This window comes from Leuciscus leuciscus (genome assembly GCF_965113295.1).
Source record: "Leuciscus leuciscus genome assembly, chromosome: 6".
Taxonomy (NCBI): Eukaryota; Metazoa; Chordata; class Actinopteri; order Cypriniformes; family Leuciscidae; genus Leuciscus; species Leuciscus leuciscus.
The window spans coordinates 19,557,006-19,572,714 of record NC_138730.1 but is presented as its reverse complement, the minus strand read 5'-3'; the positions used below and the strand labels follow the sequence as shown (position 1 = coordinate 19,572,714).

The window sequence follows — 15,709 nt, the reverse complement described above, 5'->3', positions numbered from 1 at the left end:
CTCATTGGTTCTTGCTGAAGCTCAAACGTGATGCGTAACACGAGAATGAACCTCATTGGTTCTCGCACGTCAAGCGAACAGGCTTGAGCTTCCGTTTGCCATAACTGATGTGCGAGTTGATGAATGTTTATAATTATATGTGAAGTGTCAAAGTGAGGGACAGAAAGGTCTCAGATTTAATAAAAAAAAGTCCTACGGGTTTTGGAATGACTTGTGGGTGAGTAATTAATTACAGAATTTTTGGGTTAACTAACCCTTTAATGGTGAGCTCATATTTAATGATCAATTTATTTTTATATTCATTTTCACACTGTATATCTTCACAGTGGGCTTTCAAATTTTACACTTCTGTTTCTAGGTCACTAATCGAATAAGCAATTTTCGGCACGCACTGATCATGTGATCTTGTTTGTACAGACGATCAGATGTTCTTGCTTTCACTGAAGCATACGATGCTCTTTGGATTATTTTCAGATCACGTTGGAAAACATGAGATCATCAGAACTTCTGGAGTTCATACCATACGAGTGCTGTCTTAAGCAGATTGAGACGAAATCCACCATACATTTTCACTTTAACTGTTTTCATGGAATTTAAAATGAAATTATTTTTTTTTTTTTAAAGAGAAGCATTTCCTAGTGGTCTTTTGGATGTTTCTGTAGCCTATATTATATAGAATATCATCATATTGGCCACACCCCCAAACATTTGGTATCACAGAACAGTCTAGGGTGTTGTTACCTTTACCAGTTACTTGCTGTTTTTAGAACTAGCTTAAAAACGTATTTTTATAGTTTGGCATTTGACGCTATGTGAGAGTTGTCTTATTGTTTTATTCCGTGCTGTTGACTGTTTGTATCATTGATATGGGATATGTGTGTACAACACTTTGATAAACACTTGCTGTTTTTAAAAAGTGCTTTATAAACTTTGACTTTTTACTTTAATATACACATAACTTAAAATAGTGGAATGTATGCTTTCAGGGACCAAGCAAAACATATTTATGTGGATATTAAATTGACTGTTAGGACTGACTATACTGTACAAGCAGGAAAACAAGCAGAGTAGTTAATATATATTATTAAAATAAATAATAATAAATACTCTTTAGAAAATGTGGGAAAATATAATTTATTCTTTGGAATTTCCAAATGTTATTTAGAATTCTCATGTTCTAAATACCATCCTAACATTTATTTATTTATTTATTTAGGTATATGGGAGAAATAACAATTTTCTTGCAAATAGACTGTAGGTAATACATTTTTTTACCTGGTTCGATGAGCTGAAATGGAAATCAGCATCTGTACAAGCAGAGCAGAATTTGGTCCCCAGCCTTGCCTCAAAATGGGAACTTGTGTGAGGCCTTTGATCTTTCAGCACCCCTCGGTGTCAACCCTGCTTTGAATAAAGGTGAACCAACTCATGCCAAAACCTATGAATTACTGCAGAACAAAATTACTACATCATACATATGACCCCTGCTAGCAGTCCAGGCTTCCGAGACAGAACATTGTGTGTTGCAATGGTGGTCTTTAAAATGTTCAGGTTTGTGCCTAACTTGCTTTCTACCTCTGTCAGCCTTGACTGGGTTATTCAGGGCTAAGTTAGGCTTCTGGAGTAGGCTATTTCAGACTTGCGATGAAGTGCTTCAAAGAAAAGGAACAGGTTCAGGCGATTTATACTGATGTTACTGACAGGTATGTCCTGTGTCTCCTAATTCTGGCAAGAGTGAACCTCCATTCCTGTCTATTAATGAAAACAAATTGTAAATCACTAACCCCTGGTTCCACAGACAAGGCGTACGCCTAGTCTCAGACTAAAATGCATGTTTGAAAAACTTGCACTGACCAATCTTAAAATATATCAGTGCCATTGTTTTGTCTCAAAATGCACACCAGCAATGTTTTTTTTCTAAGGCGCGTTTTAAAAAAGCTTCTTGAATTAAACTAAGGCCTAATCCTAGCTTAATCTAAGCCCTGTCTGTGAAACCAGGCCTATAAATTAAATGGTAAAATGTTACATAGGACACTATGTAGTGCATATGTTTTAACTAAGCAACAAGTTTTCCAGTCAGTGATTGGAATTATTTCAAAATAGTTATTGAGAAAGTAATTTTAATAGACACCGCAAACAACAAGACGAATTTCTAGCCAATTAAATATTTAAAGCATAAGCAGAAATGTTTGTTATATATTTTCAAGGGATTCCATCACCATCATTTTACAAAGTTCAAAAGGTTCCGACACAAAATTACCTTTCAAAAGTTATTTATTTCATTATGTAAGAAAATAAGACAAAGCAACAACATCCTCTTTTTCTCCCATGGCACACAAGGTGAAATTTATGCAATTTTGGCAACAAATGAATAAGGGAAAAAACAGATATACAAGCAAAACGTATCCAAGTTGGTCTTGGTCTTTTAAAAGTTACTCATAAACTATATACCTTATTCTCAGAAATATACCTCAACTTTAGTCAATAAAAGAGGGAACTATAGCAGAAGACAGTGAAAATAAAATCAAAGTATCTTCTTATGCTTTTAAAATGAAGTGTGAGCACAGGCTTGATTTGCATAGCTTTAAGGAGATCAAAACATTTTCTCTACTGTTTGCTTCTTAATGACTAAACAAATGACTACGTCCATGTGTTGAGTTACGGAAGAGGGCACGACCGAATCGTAAGTCCGACACATATCGGCACCTAACTTATAGCTACTATGTGCTGGACGACGTGCCTTGAGCCAATATCAAATGAGAACATCGTCGCTTCGACTCATGCATTCTCACTTTCATATTTTGGGTCATTTTGTAAAAAATATCCAATGAACAAACAAACAAAAACAATGTCTTTTTCCATATTGAAACAAATCTACGTAAACCATACACAATCTATGCCATAGTTGGATGTGGAGGTGTCCACTCTTATAGCTTGTATAGTGGTCTGTGTTTGGATCTCTTAAGGCTTGGAATGGGTCTCCACGACTGCATTGGTCAATCGTTTCTAGCATACCTGCAAACTCCGGACCGGCAAAAAAATTATCTTCTAAAAAATGACTACATCTTATGCTAATAGAAAAGCAGAAATACAGCAGTTACCCCTGCAAAGCTACGCTTATAGACTCTATTACCGTGAAAAGGTAAGATGAAAAGAAAGGCGATGAGTTTGCAGGTATGTTCTAGGGAAAACAGCAGCATAAAAAAAAAATATCTTAAATAAAGAGTTGCATTGAATGGAAGTGCTACTTCACCCAAAAATGAAAATTCTGACCATTCATTCACCCAAATTCCAAAACCGTAAGACTTTCTTTTTTCTGTAGAACAAGAGTTTTGTTTAGTTTAGTTTTTTTGTCCATACGACTCATGCACACTATATTCCAAATCTATAAGGCCAAAATTTTAAGTCAATAAGGACTTGAATTTCTGTGTATTTCTCTCACAAATCAATCATGCTGCTCCGGACGAAGTCATACGGACCACTTTTACAGTCCCTTTGGATCACTGTATGGAAAGGAGCAGCATGAACATTCCACTAAACTTCTCCTTTTGTGTTTTACATATGACAGAGAGTCATGCAGGTTGAGCAACATGAGGGTGAAGAAATATTGAGAGAATGTTCATTTTCACTTTCAATTGACCCCTTTCTGTTCATTCAGGCTTTCAAGGGATAAACATCCGCTCGTGTAACTGTAGGGTGTGATCACATCACATGCTCGCCGTTTGCTTGTGACCGTGAGGAAGGCAAATATTACAACAGCATGAGTAAGTGTCGTTTTCTCTCTAGCTATTGTGTTGTCAATAAGGTACGACATCGAACGGGTGCAACAAGAACAAGGGGCAAGTTTGGAAGGCCTAAATCAGAAAACACAGTTTATATGCTAGAACCATCCAGTTTACGTTACAACAGAGCAGAGCAACGATGGGATTCACTTCACTTGTGGAAGCCATATTGCTTGTTTTGATGTACAAATCAGATCAAGCTTCACAACATCTACAGTATTTGAAATGCCTGCGTGAACACAATACTCTTGATACATTTATTCATCTTCAATACTAGAGTTCTGGGGTTGTGGACATCAAACCACATGTATAGCTGACTACGATTATTCAAACATGAGCTGCTTCATATGTAGGCTTTTGCTCTGGTTACACCTGATCCATTTGGATCTCCAGCTCCACCTGTTGGCAGAAAGGTGTAGTGACTCGAACCAGCGAGCCATTCACCACCGCAATGGCTTATCAAGACCCCTCCTCCAGTTCAGTGAACTCTTAGAAGCCCCTGAGGTCACCTAAATGCATGCGTACAAGCAGACAAATATAATACACACACGCACACACATTTATAAGGTAAACATTTCCTTCAGAAACCCCCACACAGAGCAAAGAAGATAAGGCAGAGTGGCAGACTCAGGCTGTTTCATCCGAAAACACAAGACGTCCCGTGTCCATACCTTAAAACTATGAAATCTAAAAGCAGGAAGATACAGTGCTTGAATACGAACATCACAGACCAGTCAGAAGAACATAGGACAGCTCGTCACCTCATAAGGAAGCGAAGTTGGAGTTCTTGAGCTGTACAGATTTTTACCTGTACAGCATATGGTAACATTTCATTAATATAAATAAAAGCTGATTGAATTTTAATTCTAGTGTTGAACCTTCTGAAGTACAAACCTTCTAAAACATGAAAATGAAGTATAGGCAGTGAGAGCCAAAGAGAAATTCATTTAAATGCAAATAAACTTGGTTTTGTTTTTTAAGAGATTGAAATATGGATGCAGCATGCACTGGAATGATTGGGGTCCTGAATATTACAGATCTACAGTGTTTTTTAGTAGACCTCTTCTACCCACTTAAACATGTCTGCCAGGCTGGGTTTGTGCGTGCTGTGAAGGTGTATGGGTGAATGTAGTGGTGGGAATGCTGGTGTTACTCCCTCTTGTCCGCTGCTTTGGACTGTTCTCTCTGGATCATGCAGCGGCGGACGATGCTGTCAAAGCTGCCCAGGTAGAAGAGAGCGATGGTGCGGAACAGTCCCATGGTCACAATCTGGACAGGGTGACAAAATATTACCATTTTAACATATCACAGAAAATAAATCACAGTGTATCCGATTATCCATCCATCTACCTATTCATCTTTCCATCCATCTACCTATTCATCTTTCCATCCATCTATCCTCCATCCATCCATCCATCTATAGATAGATAGATAGATAGATCTACCTATATATCAATCCATTTACCTACCTGCCCATCCATCCATCTGTATGTCTATCCATATATCGATCTATCTATAAATTCATCAATCCATCTATCTACCTATCCATCATCAATTCATCCATCCATCCATCTATATAACTATCCATCCATCCATCTACTGATTAGTAAACAGTTGAGCTCTTTAAAGAGACATGTTTTTCTTACTGTGAAGAGCATTTTAATAATCTAAAACAATCTTTTCCCACTATAAAGAATCTTTTGTGGAATGGAAATGTTCCATGGATGTTAAAGGTTCTTAATGGAACTATCAATGCTGATAAAGAACCTTAATTTTGAATCCTATGTTTCGATCTATCAACATATATATCAATCCATCCATCCATCCATCCATCTATCTGTCTACTTATATAACTATCCATCTATACCCATCTCTCTATCCACCTATCCATCCATCTAGAAATGCACCAATACCAGTATCGGTATCGGGCCTGATACTGCACTTGTGTACTCGTACTCAAATTCATTACAATGCTTTGATACCAAAAACTCCCAAAATTTGCCTCTGATTTGACCAGTTTTGAGTCAGGGAAGATCTGGACAAAAGTCAAGAGGCTCATTAAAATCTTCAAAGGGAATATCTAAGAGCGTGACTGACTCAAATAGCCCTACGAAAGCTGAATGCAAACAAGATGTTACTAAGATACAAAGATGAAGCAGGATGATAAAAGGGACATGATGCAGAAATAATTAGCTGTCATTCCATGTCAATCTCCTAGGCCTAGGGTATTGTCAATGAGTCAAATATGATGACACTGTTGCGCTAGAGTCAGAATCTTAGTGTTTTGTGACAATGGTCCGTACCTGCTGCAGCCCCTCAGTGATGGAGGTCACAGGTGACATCCCACAAGTCAGCGCTGAAAGCATGTAGCCATCAGGACCAAATGAGCTGGTGAAATTTCCCTGCTGTGAATGGACAGAAACAAGGTATTTGGAAGAAACAATAGTTAATGTGTATATACGTATATATAAATATAACATTTCTCAAATTATCTTCTTTTGTATTCCACAGAAGGAAGTAAGTCATACAGGTTTGGACCGACATGAGAGTAAAAGATGACAATTTACATTTTTGGATGAACTATCCCTTTAAAGAAGGACTTTATTGTGCTTTAAAAACAGCTAGACGGAGTGCAAAACAGATGGCAGGGGTCGAATGTTGGATGAGTAGTTGACTACCTTGACCAGTCCCTACTTACCACAGCATCCTTCACCGCAATTTTTGCCACTTGCTCAGGCTGACAGACTCCAGACGTCTCTGAAATTAACCTGGTCTCCAGAGGCTGCCATTGAGAGAGATAAAACCAGAAGAATAAAACATAGGCAAGACAAAAACATGTTTTGCCCAGCATTACTTTGTGCAGGGACAAACAGCCACCTAAATATATATTATATATATAATTTTACTTCAGGAACAAAGACCCAACTATGTAACAGAGCAGAGACATGCATTATTAGAAATCATTCATTTTTAAATATTCTATTAATATTAATGCTCTTTTCTAATATTCTAGGTATTTAATATTCAGAGATTAATTCTATTCAGGAAAAAAATAAATCTATTATCTCACCTTATTCTTATTCTCTTCTGCAAAACCTGGTGTGTCAGTGTCTGGGGGATACGCCACAGTGACATAGATATTATAGGGCTTCATCTAAGAAAGATCAGGAGGAAAGAATAAATCAAAATCAAAGTGTTAATGGACAGCTACATGGTACATACTAAGCGAGCGTCACGTATACATACACACCTCCATCTGCAAGGCCTCCGCCAGACCACGCAGGGCGAATTTGGATGGCGAATAGGCCGTGTAGCCAAAGAGGCCAATCTGCCCTCCCTGTGACGACACAAACATGATGCGGCCCATCCGCCTTTCCTTCATAGTGGTGATCACTGCCCGGGTGGGGTAAACGCTGCCCAGATAGTTCACCTCCATCATTTTCTGTTAAAGGCACAATATGTAAGATTTTTGGGATTAAATTATCCAAAAAACACTAGAACAAGGTTATATATTTTGTTGACTTGTGTACTTGTACTATCCAAAATGTTTCCAACAATGTTTAAATATAGAAAAGTTGATTTAAAGCAAGCAGCTTTACAGTATTAAAGTCATATTTACCCCTTGGAAGTTTACCCAAGTTCCCGAGTTGGGCGGGCCATAAACTTTAAACATGGCGAAGGGGAGAATAATTGCTGCTCTGACTGATTTTCTTTAATCGTTTTTTATACAACAGCTTCATTCACCTTGTCTTGTCATTAAAGCAATGTATATTTACATATATGAATAATCATTTAAAGCGTATAATTTAAAGCCTGTATATGACTGAAATTCTAGAATCGACAGCAAGCTGACTATCTAGATAGCATGGTGAATGTATACATGGTTGTCAATGAATGGGACGCTAAATATCATCCCTTGAATAGGACCATCTGGTAATCGAGACTTAAGAAGTGGGAAGTAGGAAATTTCCGATAGCAAGTGAAGGCAGAATAATAGTAGTTTGAAGGTGTTTACCAGCCATTTACAGCAATAGGAAGCTGTTTTGAACTCCAGAAACAAACTCAAAAACTAACTTCATTTTGGCCTGATTTGGTTCGAAAAGACATCACAGCAGTTCATTCTTCGATTTCCAGGGCCTTTACTAGCCTAATTCAAAAATGCCCACGCGCATGTCCATGATATGCTGCTCTTACCTTGAAGCGGTCAACTTCCACCTCCTCAAACTTCCCAGATATAGACGTCCCAGCACAATTCACCAGCATGTCCACAGGACCCAGCTTCTCTTGAGCCTGGATAACAAACACAAACATGCAACAGTCAGCAACCATCGCAAACCATCTGAAGAAAAAATTATAATAAGAGTTTATGTTTGAAAACAATGACCAGATTAAATGCTGACATGGAATAATATGCGAACAGATTCTTATAAATTGGTAAACAAAATAAACATACTTGTTTTATGACACTCTCCACTTGGCTGTAGTCTTTCGACACATCAACAGAAATGCAAAGCACCACCTAGAGGTAGTCATAACAATACATGTAAAGCCCATTTAAGATTTTTGAGTTGATTTTGAGTGCAATGTCCAAAAAAAGAGAAAAAAAAGAAATACACACTTGCTTATCATTTATGGCACATTTTTCCACTTCTTTCTTGGCTTGAACCAACTTGTGCTGTAGGGGAACATGTACGCAATGGTAAACACACACACATGGTTTTCAGAATTTAATATCAAATATGTAATACCATCCAAAGACAGGATAAATTATTATGTAAACTACTGATCAAAAAATTTGGGGTCAATACGATTTTTTTCTTTTTAAAGAAATTAATACTTTTATTCCGCGCAGCAGATGATTTACAATGTTACAAAATATTTCTATTCTGAATGCTGTTTTTTTTTTACTTTTCTATTCATAAAGGGATCCTGGAAAATAAAAATAAAAATTGTGGTTCCCACAAATATATTACGCAGCACAATGTTTTCAACATTGATAATAATATCTTCAAATAAATGCAGCCGGGACTGCAGTCACTGACAGATGATATACACACCTCATCTCGTGCCACCAGTGTGATGAAGGCACCATGTTTGTAGCATTCCATGGCAATGCACTTCCCAATCCCACTGCTGCCTCCAGTCACCTGATGATGGACAGCATATTCAGAGCAGATTTATTACTAACCAAGCAAGTCACAGTTCACATCATTTACTAAAATATGCAAAAAAGCTTTGAGAGAGCATATAAACAAATTCACCAGGTTATAGGCACCAGAAAATCCAACAAATAATAATAAGTGCAAGTGCCACCAAATGTGCATTTATTCTCAAACAGTGGTCATAGAGCAACAGTCAGATAAGGTTGCAAAAAAAATCCTGTTCTTAAAGGAACACTCCACCGTTTTTTTAAATAGGGCTTATTCACCTTCTTTCCCACATTTAGATAGGTGGGCAAATGCATTTTTGTCTCAGTGCATGCATTGTTTTAGTTTGACAGGGTCGGCGTGAGCTTAGCTTAGCATAATGAATGGAATCCTTTGTTGCCAGCTAGCATGTCCTGAATAAAAGTGATATAAAAAAAAAAAAAACCTACCTAATTACTTCTTGTGGCCTTTCCTAGGCAGATATTGACTTATATATTAAGGACTATATTAGGGGGAAGCACAGGCGAAGCACTGCTACTTGGGCGTGATATCTCTGCGCCCAAGTAGCAGTGCTTCGCCTGTGCTTCCCCCTAATATAGTCCCAAGTCAAAATCTGCATAGGAAATCGCCTAGTGTTAATCTGCATCGCTATTTGTACTCGTTGTGAATACGCAGGCCACAAGAAGTAATTAGGTGGGTTTTTTTTTTTTTTATAACACTTTTACTCACCAAGCAAAACAAATACAATGCATGCACTGAGACAAAAATGCATTTGCCCACCTATCTAAATGTGGGAAAGAAGGTGAATAAGCCCTATTTAAAAAAACGGTGGAGTGCTCCTTTAATCCTCCATAGAGAAAATGCCTTTTCACAATATACATGTACAAGACTACTATTAAAGGGATAGTTCACCCAAAAATGAAAATTCTGTCATAATTTACTCTCCCTCAAGTTGTTCCAACCTGCATGAGTTTAAATATAATAGAATTTAAAGATATATATTTTAAAGAATATGGGTAACCAAACAGTTGATGGACCCCATTGACTTCCTATTGTCCTATTGGACCCCATTGACTAAAATGATCTATTGTTAGAGAGTTCAACATGGTGTTCATTTACAACTAGGTAAGTTCAAGCTCTTGATAAACTATGAACCTTAGCAAATGCCAAAACATGAAGTGCCCGCTTGAAAAGGTCCATTGCCCTGGAACAGATGGTTGCATAACCAGTACAAGAATGCATTTATTTGATCTCCTGTGAGAAATATGAGCTGTAACATGAATATTTTTATGCATTTACAATATGAAGTCATAACAGATAGTCTCACCAATGAATGACACAAATAAAAGTCACATGCACATTTGCATTGGACCATTGCGCATAATTGCAGTGACGTGACATAATGCATACACGTGCATATAATCACTTTATGAATAAGCAGGAACAATTAATGTTTAATGCAAATACAATACATTATTATGTATTAATATATAATATATGGAAGACAACGCATTGGCAACCATTTCTTTTATACTACTGATGTTATGAGATCTGTGCGCTGTTATTTAAAATAGAATTATATGAACTTACCACCACATGGGCCCCGTTCAGTTTGAGAGGTTTGGGGCTTATTAACGGGGATATCATGTACAGCAGCAGCACGAAGGCCACGATGAAAGCAGCCACTACCAGGAGCATAATGAAAGGCAGAAGCAGCCACCAGGAGTTAAAGGAGAGCCAGTGTGAGAGCGCGGAGCCGAGAGCCTTCTCAGAGGACATGGGTCAACCTGATGTTGATGACGTTAGCTCACAAGCTAAATGTCCAATTCCAGGCACTCCCCTGTCTCGCGGACAGAAGATAACAGGCCTTCGGGCGAGCTGTTTATGGGCTTATACTATCTGGTGATGTGCAAGAGGTTTGTGCAGTAGATTAAATACTAGGTTGAAGTCGTAAAACCGCGAAAGCTAACTCTTTCCGTTCACTACATGAACCAAAACATAGAATCTATGCACTTTGACGGGATGCTGCGCTTGGGCGGTGGAGTTATGGGAGTTGTAGTTTTTTCAACCTCCGCTTAACCCCGCCCAGTGCAGAAAAAGACTACAAGTTCCAAAGTTCAACACTCTTTTCATAAACTGTCACTTTCTTAATTAACGTAAAAGAGTCTTGAAATGTTTTATAGATGTTCTATTAGGCCGGGAGCCAGGTCCACTCCTCAGGATGTTTTTTGCTACCTTTTTTCACTATTATTTCCTATTATATTATACCTTGGGCCATCACAAGTTGATAACGACCACCCCCAACTCGGCCCCGTTTGGTCTCAGGGGCCAAAAAACACCCTTTTTGGGAAAAGCTTTTGGCAGAATGATGTAATTGTGAATATTAACGTACTGCAGCTACATAAATGGTCATATAACCCTAAAATTGTGCATGGTGTATTCTGACACATAGGGGAAACTAGCAGAAAAAGATTATGGGGATTGCTGCCTTTTTGCTGTCAAATATCACCCTCAACATACTCCAAAAGACTCAATTTGTCAATTTGTCATCAAAGGTCATCATTTTCAAGCATTTTATTATATATATCACTGCCTCAAATGTACATGAAAAACTTCCCAAGTTTATAAGCTTCAATTTAAGTCCAAGATGACCTTTCTATCTAGAGGATAACAGCTGCTGGTACAACCAAGGTTCTCCACTGTACCTCAAATCGGAGAAAACAGAAATTTCAAGCATTACCATTCCATATGGGTTCCATAAGTCCACAAAGTCAGCGCAAAACAAGGAATAAAGATGACTCTAGCAGTGCAGTCTGTTATCAAAAAGCCAACCTTCAATAGAGTAAATGTTAGTAACCTTCTGTACAGGTAAACATTATTTACAGCCAAATGGCGAAACTAAAATACAGCTCAAACATAAAATAGAAAACATTTCTTTGGTTCTTAGATCTTTTTGCTGCTTATCCATGCTGTACTTTGACGACTGGTCATGTTAGTGTATTGTATTAGTGTAGAATATAATCTCTCAATCATCATTTTCCTCCTCTTCCTCATCTTCATCCATATTCGTTTGGATTTCATCAGTCAAATCATCTTCATCTGTTTCATTCTCTGCCAAGACATCAACAAAGGCTTTGGGGATGACGTCGCCCTCAAACCATAGTGGTTCTACATTATAAAAAAAACATTGTAAAAAAACATTTCAAACTTAATCAATGTCAAGGGTCAAGAGCCCAACTAAAGCAAACACTGATCTTCATGATGGTAACCTCAAACGTAAACATTTTCAATAAGACATCAACATCATTCTAAACCTCTGTTAATTCTCAATAAAAACTTCTGTAGACGTGTGACAGAAAATAAAGTCAGTTTAGTAATATAGTAATATTTATATTCTACACTAATGCAATACACTAACATGACCAGTCGTCGAAGTACAGCATGGATAAGCAGCAAAAAGATCTAAGAAACAAATAAATGTTTTCTATTTTACGTTTGAGCTGTATTTTAGTTCCATTATCGGTCAGTCACTCTTTACGTACGTCGTGACTGACTGATAGGAATATCGCTAGAGAGGCCAATCTAGTTCAAGTGAAACTAAAACAAGCCAATACACATTGGCATGCAATCATTTGCATCAGCTGTTCAGCCTCGCAGCGCGGGTATATAATGAGCAGCCAGGTGCGATTGCATTTCAGTTTTTTGCTTCGGAGCCAAGAACTTCGATGTGTTCTACATATCTTCAAGGAGATTGTGAAACTGAGCGAGCTTATTCTTCTTCGGACCTCTCCACACTGGTGCGGGTGACACAGCACAGCAGCGCGAGCGGTTTTTTTTCTCTCTCTTTCTTTTCTTTTTGTTTTTGTTTTGACTTGAGCAAGCAAAAACTGTTCTCACAGCTGGTAGAGTGCACTTGAGAGCGCTCAAAGGCCGTTTTCACGGCTGGTAAGACCAGCGAGGAGAGAGAGCGCACAGACAGGTGCACATTCCTGTCTGTGTTCACAGTGACCGCTCCCTTTTGTGCTTCAGCACTAATGAGAGCAGTCCCTAAAAGAGCTTACACCGATAGAACGCGTCTTTATAAAGATGACATTCTATGTGTGTGTTTCTGTGAATGTGGTCGTTACCTGGGATCGTGGGATGGCACCTTTTACTGCCAGAAACTGTTCCGGTGGCTCCTCCTCCCTCACCACCCTTGATGGCGGGGAGGCTAAGGGATGGCACTGAAGGAACTGCACGAGGGTGGTGAACGAAGGACGCGTTAGAGCTGGTCCCTCCAGCCGATATGAGGTCAGGGCACTACAGTCCCTATTTCATTGTACCCAAGAAAGGTGGTGGGTACAAAATGCTCATGCAGAAACGCATTTTCGAATGCATCCGTCCCCAAGATTGGTTTGCAGCGATCGACCTGAAGGACGTGTACTTTCATGTCTTGATTCTTCCTCGACACAGGTCATTTCTGCGCTTTGCGTTCGAGGGTCGAGCATATCAGTACAAGGTCCTGCCCTTCAGGCTGTCCCTGTCTCCCCATGTCTTCACGAAAGTCACGGAGGGGGCCCTTATTCCCATGAGAGAACAGGGCGTGCGCATCCTCAACTATCTCGATGACTGGCTCATATTAGCACACTCTCGAGATCAGTTATGCGAACACAGGGACCTTGTGCTCAGGCACCTCTGCCAGTTGGGTCTTCAGGTCCACTTGGAGAAGAGCAAACCCGCCCCCGTGCAGAGGATCTCTTTTCTCGGTATGGAGTTGGATTCGGTCGCACAGACAGCACGCCTCACGGAGCAGCGTGCTTAGTCGGTGCTGAACTGCTTGAAAACCTTCAAAGGCAGGACGGCGGTCCCACTGAAATTCTTTCAGAGGCTCCTGGGGCATATGGCAGCGGCAGCAGCGGTAACTCCGCTCGGGCTGCTCCATATGAGACCGCTTCGGCACTGGCTTCATGGCCGTGTCCCGAGATGGCCGTGGCATTACGGCACTCACCGGGTGACAATCACACCGGTGTGCCACCAGACATTCAGCCCGTGGTCAGACCCCTCGTTCCTGCGGGCAAGAGTCCCCTTGGAACAGGTGTCCAGGCATGCTGTGGTGTTAACAGACGCCTCTGCCACCGGCTGGGGTGCCACGTACCACGGACATGCAGTGTCAGGGGTGTGGACGGGCCCTCAACTGCATTGGCACATCAAATGCCTCGAGTTGCTAGCAGTACGTCTCGCTCTGAGCCACTTAAAGAGGCCGGTACAGGGCGTGCAGAGACGTGCTGGTCCGTATGGACAACACTGCAACTGTTGCGTACATCAACCGACAAGGTGGTCTACGCTCCCATTGCATGTCGCAACGCGCCCGCCATCTCCTCCTCTGGAGTCAGAAGCATCTGAGGTCACTTCGAGCCATGTATGTCCCCGGTGTGCTCAACTGTGTGGCCGGCGAGCTATCACAAGCTGTGCTCCCGGGAGAATGGCAACTCCACCCCCAGGCGGTTCAGCTGATCTGGAGAGAGTTTGGGGAGGCTCAGGTAGACCTGTTTGCCTCCTCAGAGACCTCCCACTGACAGCTGTTTTACTCCCTGACCGAGGGAACACCTGGCACGGATGAACTGGCACACAGCTGGCCCCGACCTCTGGAAACTCCATCTCTGGTTCTAGGTGACTTACCCCCAGAGGTACTTAACACCATCACTTCTGCATGGGTGCCATCCACGAGACGTGTGTACGCCTTGAAGTGGAACCTGTTCGTCGAGTGGTTTTCTTCTCGCCGAGAGGACCCCTGAAGATGTTCGATAGGGTCCGTGCTTTCCTTCTTGCAGCAAGGGTTGGAGCGAAGGCTGTCTCCCTCCACGCTCAAAGTACATGCTGCCGCTATTTCAGCTTATCACGAGTCACGACCACATAGATGGCAAATCAGTTGGAAAGCACGACTTGCTCGTCCTCCTCCATACCCTCTTGGGACCTTTCCCTGGTGCTTCAAGGTCTTCAGGATGCTCCCTTTGAGCCTTTGCAGTCAGCAGACTTAAAGCTTCTCTCTTTGAAGACTTTGCTGCTGATTGCACTGGCCTCTATTAAGAGGGTAGGGGGCCTGCAAGCATTTTCGGTCAACGAATCGTGCCTAGAGTTCGGGCCGGGTGACAATCGTGTTGTACTGAGACCCCGGCCTGGCTATGTGCCCAAGGTTCCTACCACTCCCTTCAGAGATCAGGTGTTAGGCTGGGTTCCATATGTGTGACCCTACGGGGATCCCATATGTGTATACTTCCATGGCTGCTCCTAATCGAAGCCCCGTGTCTTTCCCTTGGGCTAAGTTACCCAATATTCATATGCAGTACAACCTTCAGGCTAGTCCATTTGTATTTTTCCACATAACTCCCTCAATGAATGTGGCTTCCGCAGCGTTCCCCTTCCATAGAAAGGGCACGCTTTCGCAGTGTTATCCAATAATCTCACTGTATGGGTTATCACGGAATAACAGTGGCAGATACGCTCTGTGTAAGCCCTTTCCTAGCGTCCTTCCAGGCAAGAAGGGGTACAGGCTTACACCGCGCTGGATGGGGTGCAGCAGCTGTGGCGCTTTGGTAGGGATTCCTATCAGTCGGTCCAGACATACGTCGAGAGTGACCGACCAATAAGGGAACGAATGTTTACCTGTACAGAAGGTTACTAACGTTTACTCTATTGAAGGTTGGCTTTTTGATAACAGACTGCACACTAGGATCATCTTTATTCCTTGTGTTGCGAGGTCTTTGTGGAGTTTAATAAATCTCACATTTGGTTAATTGATTT

General features: G+C 40.7%; 1 protein-coding gene across 1 annotated transcript; it reads right to left on the bottom strand.

Annotated features, from left to right (window-relative positions):
- Positions 1 to 2,256: 2,256 nt before the first annotated feature.
- On the bottom strand, positions 2,257 to 10,971 carry kdsr (3-ketodihydrosphingosine reductase). The gene is made up of 10 exons (XM_082172362.1): positions 10,520 to 10,971; positions 8,840 to 8,929; positions 8,401 to 8,457; positions 8,236 to 8,301; positions 7,977 to 8,072; positions 7,033 to 7,224; positions 6,853 to 6,936; positions 6,481 to 6,564; positions 6,086 to 6,187; positions 2,257 to 5,051 (listed from the first exon to the last, which is right to left on the bottom strand). Exons 1-10 carry the CDS (start codon positions 10,706 to 10,708, stop codon positions 4,932 to 4,934), a joined length of 1,080 nt encoding a protein of 359 aa, XP_082028488.1. The 5' UTR covers positions 10,709 to 10,971; the 3' UTR covers positions 2,257 to 4,931.
- Between the last annotated feature and the right edge of the window lie 4,738 nt (positions 10,972 to 15,709).